At 39.5% G+C, this 22,603-nt stretch overlaps 1 protein-coding gene across 2 annotated transcripts in view; it reads left to right on the top strand.

Annotated features, from left to right (window-relative positions):
- Window positions 1-22,603, top strand: part of IPMK (inositol polyphosphate multikinase) — a 74,528-nt gene that overhangs the window by 21,049 nt on the left and 30,876 nt on the right. The window contains exons 3-4 of one of the 2 annotated variants that reach the window (XM_066348117.1): window positions 4,057-4,153; window positions 18,122-18,240. In XM_066348117.1, coding sequence (XP_066204214.1) covers window positions 4,057-4,153; window positions 18,122-18,240 — 216 coding nt within the window. Of the gene's footprint in view, window positions 1-4,056; window positions 4,154-18,121; window positions 18,295-22,603 lie in introns of both variants that reach the window. The other variant, XM_066348116.1, reaches the window with a different exon arrangement.

Here is a 22,603-nt window from a genome sequence, read left to right as displayed (position 1 = left end):
TTTACTTGCCCGCCGGGTGCAAGCTAGAATTAAAGACTATGGCCCATCAGTTTTTGGCTCTGCTGTTTCTTTACCGACTGTCCAAATCCAATGCGAACCTGCATGGGCCAGGCAGCTGCTGCGATAGTGGCTCTGGCCACTGGCTTTACATCCCAGATACAAACTACACAATCTGGCATCTCACTCAGCACTCCGCCATCTTGGCTGCTTCTCCTGGCCTACTCCACGTGGCCTCCCTCTGCTCTGCTCTCTAATGCTAATCCCAGGAACCCAGAGAGCAAGCTCTCGTTCTGCCCCCATTTTATAGTGTAGAAATCCAAACCTTTAATCCAATATACAAAACAGGGAAGTCTCTAATACAGTCACTTCTCTGAGGCATGATTGGATTGTACCGCCCTACATCAAAAACAGTAGGAAAAGCTTAATCCCAAAACCAAGCCCCAGGCTACAAGAATTCTGTCTGCCTTTAGCCCTCTCCAACACACATTAATATCATCACCTGGGCGATGGCCTCCTTGTGGGCAGCGTTATCTTTAACAAAGTGAGCATAATACATTTTATCTGCCCAACAGGGGGCAACATTTCTCTTTTAAAGTATACCTTTCTCTCTTAGACTTGAGATACTTCATCCTAAGGAAATAGCCTTTGTGTGAGTCAAAGTTTTGTCAAGTAACAATAATGTCCTCTGTCAGGTTAATAAAGGGATTATTTACAAAGGTGTGGTTAGAGTTTAAGGCCACCAGCAAGAGATCATGTTTTATCATCCCTGGGCCTGTACTTTAGTGGGAGAGGGAGTGGTTACTAGAACTCAGAGAAGGTAAATTTATGAGAAGATAATGAACTGATAAGGAGAAGTAATTACATAGAAGTAAATAACCTGACCTCAACTCTTCTACCTCCCCTCTGTTGCACCAGTAAGAGACCATGACAATAGGGCTAGGGACCCCATTGATAGAGTTGATTCCAGTCAGCTCCTTGGTAGAAAATTGTGGAGTCAGTTGAAAGGGAAGAGGAAAGATTTGCAGCATCTTTCTATTTTCATTTTAGGAAACAGTTTAAAATATGAATAGGTAGTGAATATTTTTCAGCTACATTTTCTGTATCTATTGAAATGATCATGAGTTTCCTCCTTTGATCTGTTAATGTCATAAATGCCATAATAGGTATCTAATATATCACCTTTCATTTTTGTAATAAAACCTACTGGATATGTCTTTTTTATTTTTAATAGTATACATTATTGAATTTTGTTTGCTAGAGTTTTATTTTAGATTTTTTCCAGCTACGCTCATAAATGAGATTGAACTATTATTTTCTTCACATATTGTCCTTGTCTGGTTTTGATAGAAAGTTTCTTTTAGCTTCATAAAATGAGTTGAGGAGCATTTCTTATTGTTTTGTGGAAGAATTTGTACCACATAAGGATTTTGTTCCTTAAAGACTTGATAGAACTTGATTATAAATTCATCAGAGCCTTTTGTCTGTTGCAGTTTCTCTTTCTTCCTTTCCATCCTTCTTCCTTTTCATTCTTTTGTTTGTTCTGGAAAGATATATTTTTAACCAGTGTTTTAGTTTCTTTAATGTCTTGATTTTTTTTTTATTTTATTTTTTTGCATTTCTCTGAAGCTGGAAACGGGGAGAGACAGTCAGACAGACTCCTGCATGCACCCGACCGGGATCCACCCGGCACGCCCACCAGGGGCGATGCTCTGCCCACCAGGGGGCGATGCTCTGCCCCTCCAAGGCGTCGCTCTGCCGCTACCAGAGCCACTCTAGCGTCTGGGGCAGAGGCCAAGGAGCTATCCCCAGCACCCGGGCCATCTTTGCTCCAATGGAGCCTTGGCTGCGGGAGGGGAAGAGAGAGACAGAGAGAAAGGAGGGGGGGTGGAGAAGCAAATGGGCGCTTCTCCTGTGTGACCTGGCCGGGAATCGAACCCGGGTCCCCCGCACGCTAGGCCAACGCTCTACTGCTGAGCCATCCGGCCAGGGCCTGTCTTGATTTTTTATTTGTTAATGTGATAGTAAAATGTGGTTTGATTAGAATTTTATATAAAATTGCCCTCTTGGTAAAGTTTTTCAGTGTATTTTTAAAAATCTCTGCTATATCTAGTTGTGACTCCCTTTTTATTTCTAATATTGTTTATTTACTGCTTCTTTTTTTCTCAGCTTGATCACCAGCTTTCTTGCACTGTAGTGATTGGGGAAAGGGGAAGGATGCCATGGTTTAAAATGTTCAGAATTTGGACTTTTATTTTCTTACTCTCTCTGTTTCATTATAGCTCTGTCCTCAGGTTGAGAACTGCTACTTTAAATCTTCAGTATGGACCTCTGTGAAACCCAAACAGGACTGCTTAGCTTAGCACTTCTGGTTTCCTTTCTTTATTAGAGGCTTGTGAATTTCCTTTTTTTTTCCCCTTGGGAGTTCAGCTATGCATTTAAAAAATATTTGTTATATTTTATCCTACATTTCTAGGTAGAAAGGTTTTTAGGTTATCTTCTCTGGCATGTTGTAGTAAACGCCAGTCCTACTACTATAAAAAAATATTTAAAAAGAAGAGAAAGTTTACCTCTCAGCTCTTCCTGGTTCTTTTATCTTTTTTACTTATAACTATATCATGAACTTTTTTATAGATCAGTACACAGAGATATACTTATATCTTCCATCTTGTTACATCATCACTGTCATTGTGCTAGGAGCAGAGGAGTAATAAAGTACATTCTGCTCTTAAATACCTTGTCCTTGAAGTGACTACTGTCACTTCTGCTCACATTTTAACAGGGAAGGCTGGGAAATACAATGTGTCACATGGATAGTTGGTGAGTCTCTGACACACCTGGGTTTATTTGTAGCGTTATGTTGTATGTGACTACTTGACATGAATATGGTTTCACACATACAATGGAACTCTAATTCTAAAATTTCATAAGTATTTTACAGCAGTGAACTTTAATGGTTTTGGATAATTAGCTAGACCATAATTGAAAGAATTAAATGAAATATCTTACAAGTTGTTTTTTAAACAAAAATAATTTTCTTTCTCTCTTCTTCGAGGACGAAAATTAATAATCTAGTTTCAGGTTATCTAGACATTTCTAGGATTTTTAGAATTATTATTGCTTGTAAATCAAGGAATTAAATGAGTGGTGATTAGACTTATATTGAGATAAAGGATATTTTTTAAAAGGTAAAATCACAGTGTGACAAGGTGGTTGCACAGTGGATAGAGCATCAACCTGGGACACTAAGGACCCAGGTTCAAAACCTCAAGGTCTCTGGCTTGCGTGCACTCACCAGCTTGAGGCGGAGTCACTGACTTGAGTATGGGAATCATAGACACCATCCCAAGGTCACGGGGTTGAGCCCAAGGTCACTGGCTTGAGCAAGGGTCACTGGCTCAGCTGGAGCTCCCTGGTCAAGGCACATATGATAAGCAATCAATGAGCAACTGAAGTGCTGTAGCTACTACTTGATGCTTCTCATCTCTCTTTTCCTGTCTCTCTCTCTCACTAAAAAAAGAGAAAAGTAAAATCACAGTTTTCTTAGAGATATAAAATAAGTATGTGTTAAAGATTTTGTTAAGCTCATTTAATGAGCAGGCAGATGTTAAAACTGGTTCAAAAGAAAAGTCAAAGAAACAAATAATAATGGAATAAAGGGAATTTGATAAAAGTTTATGTATAGACTCTAAACTTCCCTTCCGTGGCGGTAGGAGGGAAGTCCATTGAACCTTCTCTGGCCAGAATTTATTTGCAAGTATATGGGTGAAAATTATTTTGCATTTGCTAAGAGATATCTACAGCTTACTTTGTTGTAAATTACTAGTTCAAGGACAGTGAAAGGTTTAGGATTAGATAATCAAGATGAATGTGCTCTAAACAATACATAATTTTTCACTGAAAACACAGTACTCTTTTTTTTTTTGCTTATATGAGATTTACCTCCAGTTGAAACTCATGCCAGATAAATTAGCAACAGTATTATGTTGTTTGAGAACTGTGTAGGGCAATTATAAAGAATTATAAGAAACTAACATGCAAGTTATATTTCTGTTTCAGGTTAATGCTGCTGATTGTACTGACGGTGTTCTTTTACAGCTACGAAAATATTTGCCAAAATATTACGGCATCTGGTCACCTCCCACTGCACCAAATGGTAATTTTTTCTGGAAAATTCATCTTTTAGTTTTAATTCAGTGGCTTTTTAAAGGTTTTATATGAAAGTAAGCCTACTATTATAAAAACAGAATACACATGTGTTTTTCTTTCTAATCATTCTCTACTTCCTTAAAGAAAACTTAATACTTTTGTTTTTCATAACCAGTTTCTTAAATAGCATATATAAATTAATGATCAGTTTGTTATAATTGAATGAAAATAAGTACATTAGTTCTTATAAATATACAGATATTCTTTTTTCCTAGTTTATGGACAGTGCTCTTTTTTTGCATTTTGAATAGGAAAAAACATCAGAAGTACTATATATTCTTGGCGTAACTTCCCTGTCTCCTATCATACTCCTTCATTCTCCACCTCTGGCCTTTAAATTGCAGTATTTTTTTTTTAAAACAGTAAATTTCATATTCAAGGATAAATTAGTCTATATAAACAGCACAGCATTTCTTTCTCTTAGTATTAATTAATACTTGTTTTGGGCCTTTTACTGAGCAGACAGAATTTAAACAGTTTAACTGTGTAACTATTAAAGAAGGTTCATGAATGGGGTAAAGAGTTTCAGATTTGACTAAGTTTAAGAATAACCCATTGGGGCCTGGCCAGTTGGCTCAATGGTAGAGCGTTGGTCTGGAGTGTCCCAGGTTTGATTCCTGGCCAGGGCACACAGGAGAAGCGCCCATCTGCTTCTCCACCCATCCCCCTCTACTTTCTCTCTGTCTCTCTCTTCCCCTCCTGCAGCCAAGGCTCCACTGGAGCAAAGTTGGCCCTGGCGCTGAGGATGGCTCTGTGGCCTCCACCTCAGGTGCTAGAATGGCTCTGGTTGCAACAAAGCAATGCCCCAGATAGGTAGAGCATTGCCCCCTGGTGGGCATGCCCAGTGGATCCCAGTTGGGTGCATGTGGGATTCTGTCTCTCTGCCTTCTTGCTTTGGAAAGGGAGAATTTTTTCCTAAATAAATGCTGTGGATGTAAAAAAAATAAATAAAAGAATAACCCATTGGCTTGATAACTGCAAATTAATATGCTCAATGCCTAGACATTTTGACTATGCAGAGTTCTGTGGAGTTCAGAAGCTATAAGCTTTTTAAATATGCATAGTGCTTAAACCACATTTGAGAGCAAGAAAGAAGGGGCCTCCAGTTTAAGCTTATTCTTTTCCTTAGTTCTTTTTATTTTTTAATTGATTAATTGGGGTGACATTGGTTAATAAAAGTATACAGGTTTCAGGTGTACAATGCTATATAATACAGCATCTGTATATTGTATTGTTTGTTCACCATCCCAAGTCAAGTTTCCTTCACCATTTTATCCTCCCTGTGCACTCATCTACCTCCCCCACTCCCACTTCCTTCAGGTAATCACCACACCGTTGTCTGTGAGGGTTTTTTTCAAACTTAATCCCTTCACCTTTATCACCCAGTACCCCCCTCCCTCCCCTCTGACAGCTATCAATCTGTTTTCTGTATCTGTGACTATTTCTATTTTTTTTATAAGTTTATTTTGTGTTTTATATAGTGAGATCATATGGTATTTGTCCTTCTCTGATTGGCCAATTTCACTTAGCATAATACTGTGCAGGTCTATACATGCTTTTGCAAAAGGTAGGATTTCCTTCTTTTTAACGACTAAGTACTATTCCATTTTGTAAACATGCCACAGCTTTTTTATCCACTCATCTACTGTTTGGCACTTGGGCTGCTTCCAGATCTTGGTTATTATAAATAACACTGCAATGACTATAGGGGTGCATATATATTTTTGAATTAGTGTTTGGGTTTCTTAGGATATATTCTTAGAAGTGGACTTGCTGGGTTATAAAACAGTTCCATTTTTAATTTTTTGAGGAAATGGCATACTGTTTTCTATAGTGGCTACACCAGTCTGATTTCACACCAACAGTGCACAATGGTTCCCTTTTCTCTACATCAGTGGTTCTCAAAGTGTGCCAGGGCATACTGGTGAGCCCTAGAAAATTACTAGGTGCACCCTGTGGTATTCCAGAGAAATATATGCCTGTTGGGGACCAAAAAACCAACAGGTTTTTGGAGTTTAGATTTTTGGGGGACAGAGGTATGGGGAATTGGCTATAAGCTGACAGTCTGCCCAACCCCCCACCTTACTTGCCTGATTAGGTTGCAAAAGGCTGTTAAGCTGTGGTGCTGAATTGTTTGCACTACCCCTCATGTTCCCCAGAAAGACTGAAGGCAAGTTTATTCTATCCTTTGTTTGGTGTAAAGTTAAGATGATATGCATGGTGGGGGTTTTCTGCACTTGGTAAAATTCTTGGGTTGCCTTGGAAACGTGATCAGAGACCATTGATTTGCTAATGGCCTCACTTTGCCCTATAAATAAAGGAAGATGCGGTTTTGGGGCATGCTTTGTTCTTGCCAGCAGCAATTACAGAGCCCCCCTGACCCCGTATTTTCTTAATTCTGCACCGTTCCCACTGGGGACCTGGAATTATTAGCTGAGCTGGGTCATGGCATTTGTCCAGATATAAAAATATAGTTACTCTATTATACCATTTCATTACGAAAATACCGCTCTTTGTTAACACATCATTATTATATTTACTATTAACACATCATTATATTATTTATGTTTCTCATAAACTCAAGAATGAAAAAACTTAACACATTTGCGCCAGGTCCTGCTGAATTTACTAAATCTTACTGAGAATGTATCTATCTATATATATATATAGATAGATAACTTTTTTGTTGTTTTTTTATTTTTAACCCCTCTTTTTTATGATTCTAAAAAACATAACTCACAAAAGTAATATAAAAATGTTTTTTATGTCAGAATAAATTTAATTTTGTTGTATTTATTTTGTTTAATTACCATAAAAGCACGCTTGAAGTTTATATTTTTTTCTTTAATATTTGACTTAATTATTATAACATATTTTTCAGAAATTTGTATATAGTGCACCTGCAATTATTTGTAGGATTTTAAATGCGCCCTGACTTCAAAAAGTTTGAGAACCACTGCTCTACACACTTGTTAACATTTGTTATTTGTTGATTTATTGATGATAGTCATTCTAACAGGTATGAGGTGATGTCTTATTGTGGTTTTGTTTTGCATTTCTCTGATGATTAGTGTCATTGATCATCTTTTCATATGTCTATTGGCCATCTGTTTGTCCTCTTTAAAGAAATGTCTGTCCTTTGCCGCCCATTTTTTAATTAGAATTTTTTTTTTGATGTTTAGTTGTAGGAGTTCTTTACTAATTTTGAATATGAACCCCTTATCAGATGTATCATTGGCAAATATGTTCTCCCATGCAGTGGGTTGTCTTTTCATTTTACTGCCTATGTTTTCTTCTAGGAATTTTATGGTTTCAAGTTTAATATTTAAGTCTTTAATCTATTTTGAGTTTATTCTTGTATATGGTGTAAGAAAGTGGTCTAGTTTCATTTTTTTTTTTTTTGCATTTATCTGTCCAGTTATCTCAACACCATTTATTGAGTAGACTATCTCATTGTGTGTTCTTGCCTCCTTTGTTAAATATTAATTGACCATAAAGGCATGGGTTTATTTCTGGGTTCTCTATTCTGTTCCATTGATCTATACAGGTATTTCTGTTTTTATGCCACTACCAAAGCTGTTTTGATTCCTATGGTGTTGTAGTATAATTTGATAACAGGTAGTGATTCCTCAGACTTTTATTTTTCTCAAGATTGCTGTGGATGTTCATGTCTTTTGTGGTTCTTTATACATTTTTGGAATATTTATCCTGGTTAGTGAAATACATCATTGGTATCTTGACAGGAATTGTAATGAATCTATAGATTGCTTTGGGTACTGTGGACAGTTTAATGATGTTAATTCTTCCTAACCGTGAACATTGTATATGCTTCTACTTTTTGTATGTTCTTTTCTTTCTTCAGTGTCCTGTAGTTTCCCGAGTACAGGTCTTTTACATCCTTGGTTAAATTTATTCTTAGGTATTTTACTTATTTATTTTTTGATGCAATTGTAAATATTGTTTTCTTAGTTCCCTTTCTGATAGTTTATTATTGGTGTGTAGAAATGCAGCTGGTTTCTGGATATTTATTTTTTATCCTGCCACTTTAGTGAATTCATATATAAAATCTAGTAGGTTTTTGGTGTAACCTATAGAGTTCTCTATGTACAGTATCATGTCGTCTGCAAATAATAACTGTCTTACTTCTTCCTTTCTAATTTGGATGCCTTTTATTTCTTTTTCCTGTCTGATTGCTGTGGCTGGGACTTCCAGTACTATGTTGAATAAGAGTGATGAAAGCGGACATCCCTGCCTTGTTTGTTCCCAATCTTAAGGGAAATGCTTATAGTTTTTGCTCACTGAATATAATGTTGGCTGTTGCTTTGTCATATATGGCCTTTATTATTAACATATCTCAATATGTTCCTTATATTTCCACTTTGTTGAGAGTTTTGATCATAAATGGGTGCTGGATTTTATCAAATGCTTTTTCTGCATCTACTGATATTATGTGATTTTTATCCTTCATTTTGTTTACGTGGTATATTTATTGATGTGCAGATATTGTACCAAACTTGCATCCCCAGAATAAATCCCAGTTGATCATGGTGTATGATCTATTTAATGTATTGCTGGATCTGGTTGGCTAATATATACTAACAGTTTTATTAAAAATCACATTTTAGCCCTGGCCAGTTGGCTCAGCGGTAGAGCGTCGGCCTGGCGTGCGGGGACCCGGGTTCGATTCCCGGCCAGGGCACACAGGAGAAGCGCCCATTTGCTTCTCCACCCCCCCCCCCCTTCCTCTCTGTCTCTCTCTTCCCCTTCCGCAGCCAAGGCTCCATTGGAGCAAAGATGGCCCGGGCACTGGGGATAGCTCCTTGGCCTCTGCCCCAGGCGCTAGAGTGGCTCTGGTCGCGGCAGAGCGACGCCCCGGAGGGGCAGAGCATCGCCTCTGGTGGGCGTGCCGGGTGGATCCCGGTCGGGCGCATGCGGGAGTCTGTCTGACTGTCTCTCCCGTTTCCAGCTTCAGAAAAATACAAAAAAAAAAAATTAAAAAAAATCACATTTTATAGTCTAGGATTACTAGCACATGATTTAAAAATCAAGGACTTGCTAGCAATCAACAATCTTTTTGGTCTTCAATACTAAGTTTTTTTTTTTCTTTACAGAGACAGAGAGAGAGTCAGAGAGAGAGATAGACCGGGACAGGCAGAAAGGAACAGAGGGATGAGAAGCATCAATCATTAGTTTTTCGTTGCACATTGCGACACCTTAATTGTTCATTGATTGCTTTCTCATATGTGCCTTGACTGCGGGCTGTAGCATCCACTGGGTACAAGAACAAACGTCGGAGACTTTCAGGAGTATAGATGTAACTTTATTGGCCAGTTTTACCTGCACAGGGGCAAATTCCCGAGGTGTCCAGAGACACCGTGCTCACAAGGAGCTACAGATGGGAATCGCACCTAGCGCTCACAGCTAAATCTTTTTATAAGCTAAGCAAGCAAGCCTAATACAGAAGCAGATGTGGTGGTAACCTATTTGCTAAGGGGGCTGCACATAGCATAGCAACAGGGGCTGGGGTCTAGCTTATTGGCGAATTCCAAACCTAAACTTCTGATAAGGGTCTTTTAACCAATAGAATGCAAACGTTTGTCTCTTTTTCCTTTTTTTTTTCTTCTCTCTCAGCTTCCCAGAGTCCCTATCTGTCTCTGCTTCTTCAACGACCTTGGGCATGTTACTCCTAACAGAACAGGAGCAGGACCTGCCTGTAACCCTTAAGTTCCCTGTTCCATTAGTGCCCTGCTTATTTCTGATCTTCTCTTGGTCCTTACACGGGTCTTCAGTAGACCAAGTAACCCCTTGCTTGAGCCAGCGACCTTGAGCCCAAGCTGGTGAGCTTTTGCTCAAACCAGATGATCCCGCGCTCAAGCTGGTGACCTCGGGGTCTCGAACCCCGGTCCTCTGCATCCCAGTCCGATGCTCTATCCACTGTGCCACCGCCTAGTCAGGCTTCAATACTAATTTTGAAGTTGAAGTACTTGGCTTCTAACTTACTTATTTCCAAATTTTGTGAACATAACTATTCATTAACCTGTTTTGAGATCCACATTTTTTATAAATTAAAAATAATACCACATAGCATTGTGAAAATGCAGTGTTATGTGAGAATGCTTTTGCAAACTCTAATGCTCTTATTTGAATATAATGGGAAATACTGGTGCTACTGAGATGAGAAGAGAAGGTGAAATATAAGGGGGTTTCCTGCCTGGCCTTTTCTTGTTTTTGGGAGGTGTAGACATGAAGATGATAGTCAATGCCTAGTACACTTTCTACATATGGTGGGAAGAGCTTGATGAAACTTGGTGCCCATATTCCCATAATTTATGTAATCAATGATGCTCATTAATGAGATCTAAATAAGTCTTCATTCAATTTCCAGCTTGTCCTCTCCCTTGACTTTTCTCTAAAGGAACTAGTTATGTTATCTTTACTGTGTAGTTATTTGTAGTACTTTCTATTTTTTCCACAATATTTAAAATTTTTACATTTTTCTTCTTTTGATACTAGAACTTATTAGTTTCTTAGAGTGTTAGGACTGTATTTTAACAGAACATTTGCTATAGGAATATTTTATGCTTAATATATTATAAAACGATTTAAGTACTGTACAAGGTGGGGCAAATGTAGGTTTACAGTTCTGAGTAAACGAAAGAATTCTTGTATTATTTATTAATTACTGTATTATTTTCATGTGGACAACTGCAAACCTACATTTGCCCCACCCTGTATTTAATTTATATGTACATATACTGTAATATACATACATAAATACACATACATGTATATGTGTGTATATGTATATGTATACATATATATATACTTTTTTAAGTGAGAAGAGGGAGGGGAGATAGACTCCTGTATGCATACTGACCAGGATCCACCTAGCAACCCCTGTCTGGGACTGACGTTCCTATCAACCGAGCTATCCTTAGTGTCCTGGGCTGATGCTCAAACCAATTGAGCCAATGGTAGAGAGAAGGGGAAGGGGGAAAGAGAAGCAGATGGTCACTTCTCATGTGTGTCCTGATCGGGGATCAAACCAGGGACATCTGGACACTGGGCCAATGCTCTATCCACTGAGTCAACTGGCTAAGGCCTAATTTATATTTAAGATAATTATATTTAGCCTGACCAGGTGGTGGCACAGTGGATAGAACATCGGCCTAGGATGCTGAGTACCCAGGTTCAAAACCCTGAGGTTGCTGGCTTGAGCGCAGGCTTATCTGGCTTGAGTGCAGGGTCACCAGCTTGAGTGTGGGATCATAGATGTGACCCTGTGGTCACTGGCTTGAGCCCAAAGGTCTCTGGCTTGAGCCAACAGTCACTGGCTTGAGCAAGAGGTCACTGGTTCAGCTGGAGCCCCCTGGTCAAGGCACATATGAGAAAGCAATCAGTAAACAACTAAGGTACCACAGCTACAAGTTGATGCTTCTTCTCTCTCATTCTATCCCTTTCTTTCTGTCTGCCCCCCCCTCAAAAAGAAAAAAAAAAAAGATAATTTATTTAATTATATATTTTCAATAGAAAATATATTTAAAATATACAAGCTTCCTTCATTTTTAGTAATGTGTAGTCTTGCACTTTTGTATTCTTATACTATCAACTGCGTAAAGTGTATAAATATTTTGAGTATGGTAACTGACATTGGTAAAGCCACTGAAAAATCTTACTTAATAGTCTGCTCATAACAACGTGAAGTGCTGTATTTTGCAATACCTGGTAGTTATTTTCATGATCCATAGCCTTCTAAACTTAACTATATTTCTAATCAGTATAACTTCTTGTAAAAAGCTCTATGTATTTATAAAAAGTTGGTGCTTTTAAATTTATTATATGAAAATACCAAGACTAAGCCTATGGAATATACAGAATAGTTCTCTAATATCTGAGGTTCATAACTAGTCCTTGACTTCTGGCAGAGTGGGCTTCATCAGAATCTGTTGTCCTAACTAGAGCTTTCCAGAAGAAAAAGTAAATCCAGCTGTTATGCTATCTTTATGATTTATATATACATACATGAATGTCTGTGTGTATATATGTTAAAATCAGCTCTCTTAACATTTTTAATGTTCAAAATTCTATCTTTTCATACAAGTTACATTATATCAAATAATCATTTTATAATTATTTTCCAAATATTATGTAATTTAATTTTCCTTGACCTCGATCAGAATGAATCTAAACTATTCCAGATAGAACATTTATTCTTAGGCCATCAGACTTTTTGGATGAGTTTTAAACTTATTTTCTGTTTACCTAAAAATTGAAAAATACTGCAGCAATATGTGTCTAGATGGGCAAAGCTGAGAAGTGTCTCTTGTTATCCAGTGCGTGGTATTTCCTTTTGAGGCTTCCCCATAGTAAAATGCCTTTGATCACTTAAGTTACTGAATCTTAAGATTGTTCTGGAGAACTAGTTTTCTAATAGCATTTTGAGAGATAATTAGTATTCTGATTTATTTCTAGTGGTGATGACCTGTAGAAAAATCAGTAACTATCTCAAGACTCACTCAGATCATGCCCCATTTTTCCTACTTGTTTCACTCCAAAGCACTTGTGGCAAATTGCTAGATACATAACATCATACTCTTTCTTAAAAACTGCATCTCTAAAGCTTTTGGTGTTTATAACTTAGAGGGTAAGATAGAAATGAGAATCTCAAATTTTTACTCTTTACTTGAAAAAAAAAATTGAGGCCAGAGATCTAAAAGAAAACACTGAACCAACTCTCAGTAAGCCAGGCAGAGAAAGAAAAAAAATCATGATCTCACTTATATGTGGAATCTGATGAACGAGGTGAACTGAGGAACGGAATAGAGGCAGAGCCAGGGTCACAGGGAGAAGAGGGACAGCTGTCAGAGGGAACGGGGATGAGGGGATGGGATCAGAGAAGGTGAAGTGATTAGTGAAATTATACTATATACAAAACACATAGAGACAGATAACAGGACAGCAAATCCCAGAGGGAAGGGAGGAGGGAAATTGGGGAGGAGTAAAGGGGATGTAATGGGGGACATGGGGGTGAGGGTGTTATATTGAGTGGGACACCTAATCCATGTTAACCCAATAAATTAAATTTAATTAAAAATTTATAAATTTAATTTAAAAAATGTCCTTAACCTAAGGATTATTTACTTAAGGCTAATAACCAATTGTTTTATCAGTTATTTGGGAATTCCAATCATATAAAATATATCAAGAACCTGAAAGTAAGGAAAAGAAAAATAAATTTGGCTAGTTAAAATAAATGTCAAATAAAGCCACTCAGGCTTGTTTATTGAAGGAATGTTTCAATTTATTATAGTGTGAGGAAGGCCAAACCCAAAGCCCTGCTAGGCAGTAGGAATGAGAAGGGGGATCATTCATTTATTCAGCAAACATTTATTGTATCGCTGCTATATATGGAGTTTGGATTTGCATTTTCCTCCTTCCCAAGAGGAAAAGGGATTTAAAACAATTTTTTTTATTTAGAAAATTAAATTTAACAGGGTGACATTGATCAATAAGAGTACGTGGTTTTAGGTAAACGTTTCCATAGCATTTGAACTGTTGATTATATTGTATATCCATTACCCAAAGTCAAGTCATTTTCCCGCACTGTATATTTGTCCCTCTTTACTCCCTTCCCCACATTCTCCTCGCTTCACTTTTTTTCTAGCCAGGGAGAGGGAGAGGGGGAGAGGGAAAGAAATGAGAAGAATCAACTTGTTGCAGCACTTTAGTTCTTCATTAATTGCTTTCTCATATGTTCCTTGACTGGGGGGCTCCAGCTGAGCCAGTGATCCTTTGCTCAAGCCAGTGAACTTGGGCTCAAGCCAGTGACCTTAGGATCATGTCCATGATCCCACGCTCAAGCCAGTGAGCCTGCATTCCAGCTGGATGAGCCCGCTCTCAAGCTGGTGACCTCAGGGTTTCAAACTTGGGTCTTCAGTGTCTCAGGTCAATCTCTCTATCCACTGCATCATGCCTGGTTAGTCTTGCCTCTTCAATTTCATCTATGTTCATGAGTCTCAGTTTTATATCCCACCTATGTGTAAAATTAGCTTTTTCTGATTTTACTTATTTCACTCAGTATAATGTTCTCAAGTTTCATCCATGTCATAAATGGCAATATGTCATCATTTCTTATGGCTGAGTAGTATTCCATTGTATATATGTACCACCTCTTCTTTGCCCAATCCTCTATCAGAGGGCACTTTGGTTGTTTCCATGTCTTGGCCACTGTGAATAATGCTGCAGAAACATGGGAGTGCATGTGTCTTTACGTACCAATGTTTTTGAGTTTTGGGGGTATATACCCAGTATAGGGATTGCTGGGTCATAAGGTAGTTCTATTCTTAATTTTTTGAGGAACCACCATACATTCTTCCATAATGGTTGCACTAATTTGCGTTCTACCCATCAGTGAGTAGGAGTTTGTTTGGTTTTTTTTTTTTGTCCACAGCCTCTCCAACACTTTTTATTACCTGTCTTGTTGTTTTTGGGGGTTTTTTTTTTGTACCTTTCTGAAGCTGGAAATGGGGAGAGACAGTCCGACAGACTCCCGCATGCGCCCGACCGGGATCCACCCGGCATGCCCACCAGGGGCGAAGCTCTGCCCACCAGGGGGCAATGCTCTGCCCCTCCAGGGTGTCGCTCTGCTGCGACCAGAGCCACTCCAGCGCCCGGGGCAGCGGCCAAGGAGCCATCCCCAGCTCCCGGGCCATCCCCGCTCCAATGGAGCCTCGGCTGCGGGAGGGGAAGAGAGAGACAGAGAGGAAGGAGGGGGGGGGTGGAGAAGCAAATGGGCGCCCCCCCTATGTGCCCTGGCCGGGAATTGAACCCGGGTCCCCTGCACGCCAGGCCGACGCTCTACTGCTGAGCCAACTGGCCAGGGCCTTACCTGTCTTGTTGATAGTAGTTGTGAGGTGGTATCTCATTGTAGTTTTAATTTGCATTTCTTGAATAGCTAGTGACGATGATTATCTTCATGTACTGGATATTATTTTCTTGGAGAATCATTTCCCAGCCTTTCACTTTGAGCCTACTTTTATCCTTAAAGCTTAGATGTGTCTCTTGAAGGCAACATATGGTTGGGTTTTGCTTTTTGATCCAGTCTGCTACTTTGTGCCTCTTTATTGGTAAGATCAATCCATTTACATTTAGGGTATTACTGACATTTGAGTATTTCCTGTAGCCATTTTATGTTTTGTTTTCTGATATCTCTTTCTTTTTTGGTTCTTCTCTTTTTGTTTCTGTCAATTGTTTTTGTTTGGTGGTATTACATACTTCTTTCCTCTATTTCTTCTTTTTTTGAGCTGTGTATTTCAGTAGTGGCTTTTTCATGGGTGCTTACCATTAGGTTATTAAGAGATAAATTTTCATATGTGCAAGAGTCCTTTGTTATATGAGTGCTCCTGCACGCCATCCTCCTTTGCTACTACAGATCTTTGTCCTCTCCCCTTTTATGTTATTGTTGTCACAGATTAGCCTTGTTTTTATTGTGACCTTGTTGGAGCTCTTATTTGTAGTTTTGATTTGTTATTCTTTGTGCCTGGTTGAATAACCTCCTTGAGTGTTTACTGCAGTGGGGGTTTTCTGGGGATAAATTTCCTCAACTTTTCTACGTTTGTAAAAGTTTTTGTTTATTCTTCATATTTGAAAGACAACTTTGATAGATATAGTATTCTTGGCTGGTAATTCTTCTCTTCAGTACTTTGAATGTTTGGGTTCACTCTCTTCTGGCTTGTAGAGTTTCTGCTGAGAAATCTGATGGTAACCTAATGGGCTTTCCTTTATATGCTATGTTCTTTTCCCTAGATACCTTGAGAATTTTTTGTTTCTCGTTGATTTTTGACAATTTTATGAAGATGTGCCTTGGAGTAGGTCTTTTTGAGTTGCATTAACTTGGCGTTCTGTTTGCTTCTTTGATTTGAGGCTCTAACTCTTTTGCCATGGGCTTGGGAAATTCTTATCAATAATTTATTTGAATACGCTCTCTATTCCCTTCTCTCTCTCCTTCTTCAGATATACCCATTATTCTTATATTGCTCTTTTTGATGGAGTCAGACAATTCTTGTAGAGCTCTCTCAGTTTTTTGAATTTGTGAGTCTATCTCCTCTTTTCTCTGTAGCATCTCTAGTTGCCTGTCTTTGATGTCACTGATTCTTTCTTCTGTTCTGTTTGCTAAACTTGCTACCTCAGTTTTCAGTTCATATATTGAATTTTTCATCTCAGTTTTTAGAGTTTCAAATACCTCCTTGGTGAGGTATTTGTTTTGTTTTCTGAGCTCATTAACTTACCTGTTGGTGTTTTCTCACATCTCGTTGAGTATTTTCAGAACTTCAATTTTGAATTCTCTATTGTTTAACTTCAAGGTTTCCATGTGATTGAGTTTTCCGGAGATCTTTGATTTTCTTTCTGAACTACATCTCTGCCTTGTATAGCCATGGTATTTGATTTCTTCTTCCATGATGGCATTTGAGAGTGGTATTGTTAGGAACCCTAACAACAAAAAAACCCACTTAAAAATGAAAAATTAAAAAAATACAATAACTATATAAAGGTTTAAAAAATTAAGACAAAAAAAAAAAAAACCACAGGAAAAAATGATTTAAAACCAAAAAAAAGAAAAATGCACCCATAAAAAAATAAAATATATAAAAATTAAAGAAAATGAAATTGAAAAGAGAGAAAAAGAAAAAATGAATAGTAATAAGAATTGGAATAAAGAAGAAAATGAAGAAAAAAATGGAAAAATGAATTTCGGTTTTGAGAGATTTCTTTCAATAGGTGTTGCTGTTTGCAAGTTTTAGCTTTGTTAAGTAAGATTTTGGGCTGTTCTTTGCCGAAATGTTGCTGTTTCAGTGATGTAGATGGGGCCACAGCTACTTTGGTGGGTGGGGCATGTTGTGAGGGCTTCATGGCTTAGGCTTTCAGCTTTACAGCTTGAGCAATGGCTATCTCAGGCTTCCAGGTGCTCCTCCCCATGTCTCCACAGACCTGGGGACCAGACGTGAAGCACCTCTGTTCTTCAGGGACAGAGTGGCTCTGGAGAGCTAGCTGTGGGGTTTGTCTCTGCCATTCAGTACCAAGAGGTGAGGGAGGCAGGGGGTCCAAAATATAAGTTTCTTTGTCTCTGCCAAGTGTGGGCTATAGACACACCTGGGAACACTGGCTGTGTCTCCATGCTCTGACCCCTTTGGTTTATCTCCCTCTCTGCCCCTCTATCTCACCTCAGCTTCCATCAGAAGGAGACCCAGTCACTCTGGATTTCCCTTTCTATACCCATCAGAGAAAATCCAAACAGCTTGAGTTTTACTCCTCCCTGTGGTGCAGCAGAGAAAAAAAACCCTAGTCACACCAGGTTTGTCTCCTCCCTACAGCTGACTGTGAATCTGTTTTATCTTCTGTCCCCCCTTTTCAACCCGTCCAATCTTTAATCCATTTGGTGCACAAATCCTTCAGGCGCCCCTGCGAGACCAGTTGGGGTTCCTTCGTTACATCATAGTTGTTCAATATGTTGAAATTTCAAGGGGAGAAATCAGGAGTTTCCCTCATGCTGCCATTACTCTGACATCCAAGCCTGACTGAAAATTTGAAATTGAGAAAAGTCTGAAGGGATAAACACCAAAATTTTAAAAGTGGTTAATTTAAGATAATACAGTGGGATTATGTGATTTTACCTTTATTGCCTTTTTGATGTCCTTGGAAACTTTGTATCTACTTCATACCTTTTGCTTATGGTTGAGTATTATTTAATCCACCTCCAGCATGACTTTGTCTGTGATATTTATACTAATTGTTGACACTGAAATTGTTTTTTAAGTTTTTTCTCAGTTTGAAGTTTTCATTATTTTGTTTCCTCTGGAAGTTACTTGAGTATTAATATGTTTACCTATCACTAATTAAAGTTTTTCTTTAATAACAGATTTATACCTAAAACTGGAAGATGTGACCCATAAGTTTAATAAGCCCTGTATAATGGATGTAAAGATAGGGCGAAAAAGCTATGATCCTTTTGCCTCATCTGAGAAGATTCAGCAACAGGTCAGCAAGTACCCATTAATGGAAGAGATTGGGTTCTTGGTGCTTGGCATGAGGGTAAGAGTGAATATTATTAGTATTCTACACACATTTTTACCTGTTCTTTCTTTGAAAATTATAGATGTCATTATAATACTAATATATCAAAATATGATACACATATTTTGGAATTTGGTTGCCTATAACTCCCCAATGTGGGCATAGATTTTTATCCCTTTTGTTCACTAATATATGGTCATTGTGTCTGGTATGATTGTGACACAGAGTATATGATAAATAAATAAGTGAATGAATGGATGAATGAATGGCTGACCCTCAAGACTTCTACTCTGATTATATATGTATATATATATATATGTATGTACATATATATATATATATACACACACACACATATATATTTTTGTATTTTATAGGTTAAAGTATATCACTGGGTCAGCCCATATTATTGGTATGGAAGGAAATAGACTACATTTCTGATGGTGGGAATAGGGAAATCACAATGCAAATGGCAGTGTGCACAAAGATGAGAAGGATTGTTGAGACCCCTTTTCAAACAGAATACCGCAGTTAAGAAATAATATAGACGGTCTGGCTGGTTGGCTCAGTTGTAGAGCATCAGTCCAGTATGTGGATGTATTTTTCTGAAGTGAGAAGTGGTGAGTCAAAGAGACAGACTCCTGCATGCACCTGACCACGATCCACCCGGCATGCCCACCAGGGAGCGATGCTCTGCCCATCTGGAGAGTTGCTCTGCTGCAACTGGAACCATTCTAGTGCCTGAGGTGGAGGCCATGGAGCCATCCTAGTACCCGGGCCAACTTTTGCTCCAGTGGAGCCTTGGCTGTGGGAGGGGAAGAGAGAGATAGAGAGAAAGGAGAAGGGGAAGGAGATGGAGAAGCAGATGGGCGCTTCTTCTGTGTGCCCTGGCCGAGAATCGAACCTGGGTCTTCCACATGCTGAGCCTATGCTCTACCACTGAGCCAACCTGCCAGGGCATTTTTTTATTTTTAAGTGGGGTGTTAGGAGACATATAGACAGGCTCATGCATGCACCCCAACCAGGATCCACCGGGCCCTCTACCCGGTGATGCTCTGCCAATCTGGGGCTTCTGCTGTTGCTTAGCAACTGAGCTATTTTAGCATCTGAGGTGAGACCACAGAGCCATCCTCAGTGTCTGGGGCCAAGTTGCTTGAACCATTTGAACCATGGCTGTAGGAGCAGGGGAGAGAGAGGGAAGGGGGAGGAGCGGAGAAGCAGATGGTCGCTTTTCCTGTGTACCTTGACCGGAAGTCGAACCCGGGACTTCCACACACTGTGCTGACACTTTACTGCCGAGCCAACCACCCAGGGACTGGTAATACTGTTTTAAAGAAGCTTTAAGTTTAGCTATAATATAAATAATGTGATATGTAAATATTAGATTATTTATGATTTTCCCATGAGGATTGTGCTAAGTTGCTATATTTTTCTGTAATTTTAAAATAGAAAAGGGAAACTAAAATTAGGTCACTGTTTCAGACTGTGGTTTAAAAATAATTTTGTTTGCTCATGATTCTGTGGATTGGCAATTTGAGTGGATGTCTAGTCACAGTTCTGCTGATCTCATCTAGGGTTCCTCATATGTCTGCATTCATGTGATGGCTTGACTGGGGCTAGATGGTCTAAAATGACCTTATGCTTATGTCTAGGAGTTTGTTCTATCTTTTGGATAGGCCTCTTTCTCTGTAGTCTCTCATCGTCCAGGAGGCTAGTTGGACTTCTTCATGTACCACATTCCAAGAAGGCTATAGTGGGAGCTCCAAGGGCTCTTTAAATCTGTGTTAGGAAGTTATTTGCTGGAATTTTATAGGTTAAAGTATATCACAGGGTCAGCCCATATTATTGGTATGGAAGGAAATAGACTACATTTCTGATGGTGGGAACAGGGAAATCACAATGCAATTGGCAGTGTGTACAAAGATGAGAAGGATTGTTGAGACCACCTTTTCAAACAGGATACTGCAGTTAAGAAATAATTTAGATGGTCTGACTGGTTGGCTCAGTTGTAGAGCTTCAGTCCAGTATGTGGATGTCCCAGGTTTGATTTCCAGTCAGGGCACACAGGAGAAGCAACCATTTGCTTCTTCACTAACTCCCTCTCAACTCTCTACCCCATCTTCCACAGCCATGGCTCAATTGGTTTGAGCACATCGACCCCAGGCGCTGAGGATGGCTCCATGGAGCTTCTGCCTCAGGCACTAAAAGTAGCTTGTTGTCAGCATGGCCCCAGGTCGGCAGAGCACAGAGCATTGGCCCCAAACTGGGGTTGCCAGGTGGATCCCGGTGGGGGTGCATGCAGAAGTCTGTCTCTCTACCTCCCCTCCTCTCATTTGGAAAAGAAAAAAAAATGTCGAAAAAATTCTCTAAACAAATGGTATATCTTCTAGATGTGTGCAGGTTAAATTTGATAAACGATTGTGTACTATATAAACATAATGGGATGGTTTTGAAATTCATCATGAAAGGTGATACATGAATCTTTTAAGTTTTTTTTTTTTTTTTTTTTTTTTGTTTGTTTTTTTCATTTTTCTGAAGCTGGAAACAGGGAGAGACAGTCAGACAGACTCCCGCATGCGCCCGACCGGGATCCACCCGGCACGCCCACCAGGGGGTGACGCTCTGCCCATCCTGGGCGTCGCCATGTTGCGACCAGAGCCACTCTAGCACCTGGGGCAGCGGCCAAGGAGCCATCCCCAGCGCCCGGGCCATCTTTGCTCCAATGGAGCCTCAGCTGCGGGAGGGGAAGAGAGAGACAAAGAGGAAAGCGCGGCGGAGGGGTGGAGAAGCAAATGGGCGCTTCTCCTGTGTGCCCTGGCCGGGAATTGAACCTGGGTCCTCCGCACGCTAGGCCGACGCTCTACCGCTGAGCCAACCGGCCAGGGCGAATCTTTTAAGTTTTAAACAGTAGTTAATAGGAAGCATTATAGATGGATTGTTAATGTGATGGTTATAACAGCACAGATGAATTTGGTATTCTGATCAAAGAAGTTGTTGATGCAGTTATTTTATTAATAGAAAACTATAATTAAATGTGGATATATAGTAAAAGGGAAAAGAGTTAATGGTATAATGTTAAAACAATCAAGAAATAAACATCCCAGGCCCTGGGCAGTTGGCTCAGTGGGAAGGGCATCAACCTGTTGTGTAGACATCCTGGTTTCGATCCCCAGTCAGGGAAAATATGTGAAGCAACCATCTGCTTATTTTCTCCTCCTTCTTTCACTTCTCTCTTGTCTTCTCACATAGCCAGTGGCTCAGTTGGTTTGACAGTTGGCCCTGGACACTGAGGATAGCTTTGTTGGTACAAGCGTTGACCTCAGGCACTGAGAATAGCTTGGTTGATTTGAGCATTGGTTCCAGATGGGTTGTTGGGTGGATCATGGTTAGGGTGCATGTGGGAGTCTGTCTCTTTACCTTCCCTCCTCTCACTAAAAAAAAGTAAGGGAGGAAGAGAGGGAGAAAGGAAGAGAGAGAGAGAGAAAGAAAGAAAGAAAGAAAGAAAGAAAGAAAGAAAGAAAGAGAAAGAAGGAAAGAGAGGAAAGAAAGGAAGGAGGGAAGGGAAGAAGGAAGGAAAAAAAGAAGGAGGGAAAGAAATGGAAGGAAGGAGCGAGAGAGAAAGGAAAAGAGGAAAGAAAAGAAAGAAAGCTGGGCAACTATTTAAACTGTCACTGTTTTAAAATCTTATCCTTCCACTTTCCTTTTAGTAGAGGATTTTGCCTTCTGCTTCAGAAAAAATTAAAGCCACCAGACAAGATATCCTTTAATTTCCTGCTGACAGATGTACACAACTAACCTACAAGTGCTTTCATTCCCTCGTATTTCTTCCTGAGACATTGGAGAAGTTTCTGTCCTGTCCAAGGGTACCTGTAAAGCCAGTAGCCATGGCCACCATCACAGCCGCCTGGCCTGTGCAGGTTCGCATTTAATTCGGACAGACGGTAATGAAACAAGGGAGCCAAGAACTGGTGGGCCGTTACCTTTAATCCTAGCTCGCACCTGGCATCCACACAGTGGAAAACACTTCCTTTTCCATTCAGGGCTCCCATAGCCACTGACTCATCTGAGTATTCCTAGAATCAAAGGCCCCACCAGCCTTATTCACCTCTGTTCCCCATCTCCTTCTCTCTGCACAAACTGGCTTCTCCTTCAGCACTCCGCCATCTTGGCTGCCTCTCCTCTGCAATGCTAATTTCAGGAACCCAGAGAGAGAGCCCCTGGTTTCCCTTATTTTATAGTGTAGAAATTAAAGCCTTAAACCAGTATACAAATAAGGAAATCTCTGACACAAAGCCACTATCTGAGGCATAAATGGGATTCCTCATAA

This window comes from Saccopteryx leptura, chromosome 9 (assembly GCF_036850995.1).
Source record: "Saccopteryx leptura isolate mSacLep1 chromosome 9, mSacLep1_pri_phased_curated, whole genome shotgun sequence".
Classification (NCBI taxonomy): domain Eukaryota; kingdom Metazoa; phylum Chordata; class Mammalia; order Chiroptera; family Emballonuridae; genus Saccopteryx; species Saccopteryx leptura.
The sequence above is the reverse complement of the archived record's forward strand: the minus strand, read 5'-3'. Positions and strand labels throughout refer to the sequence as shown.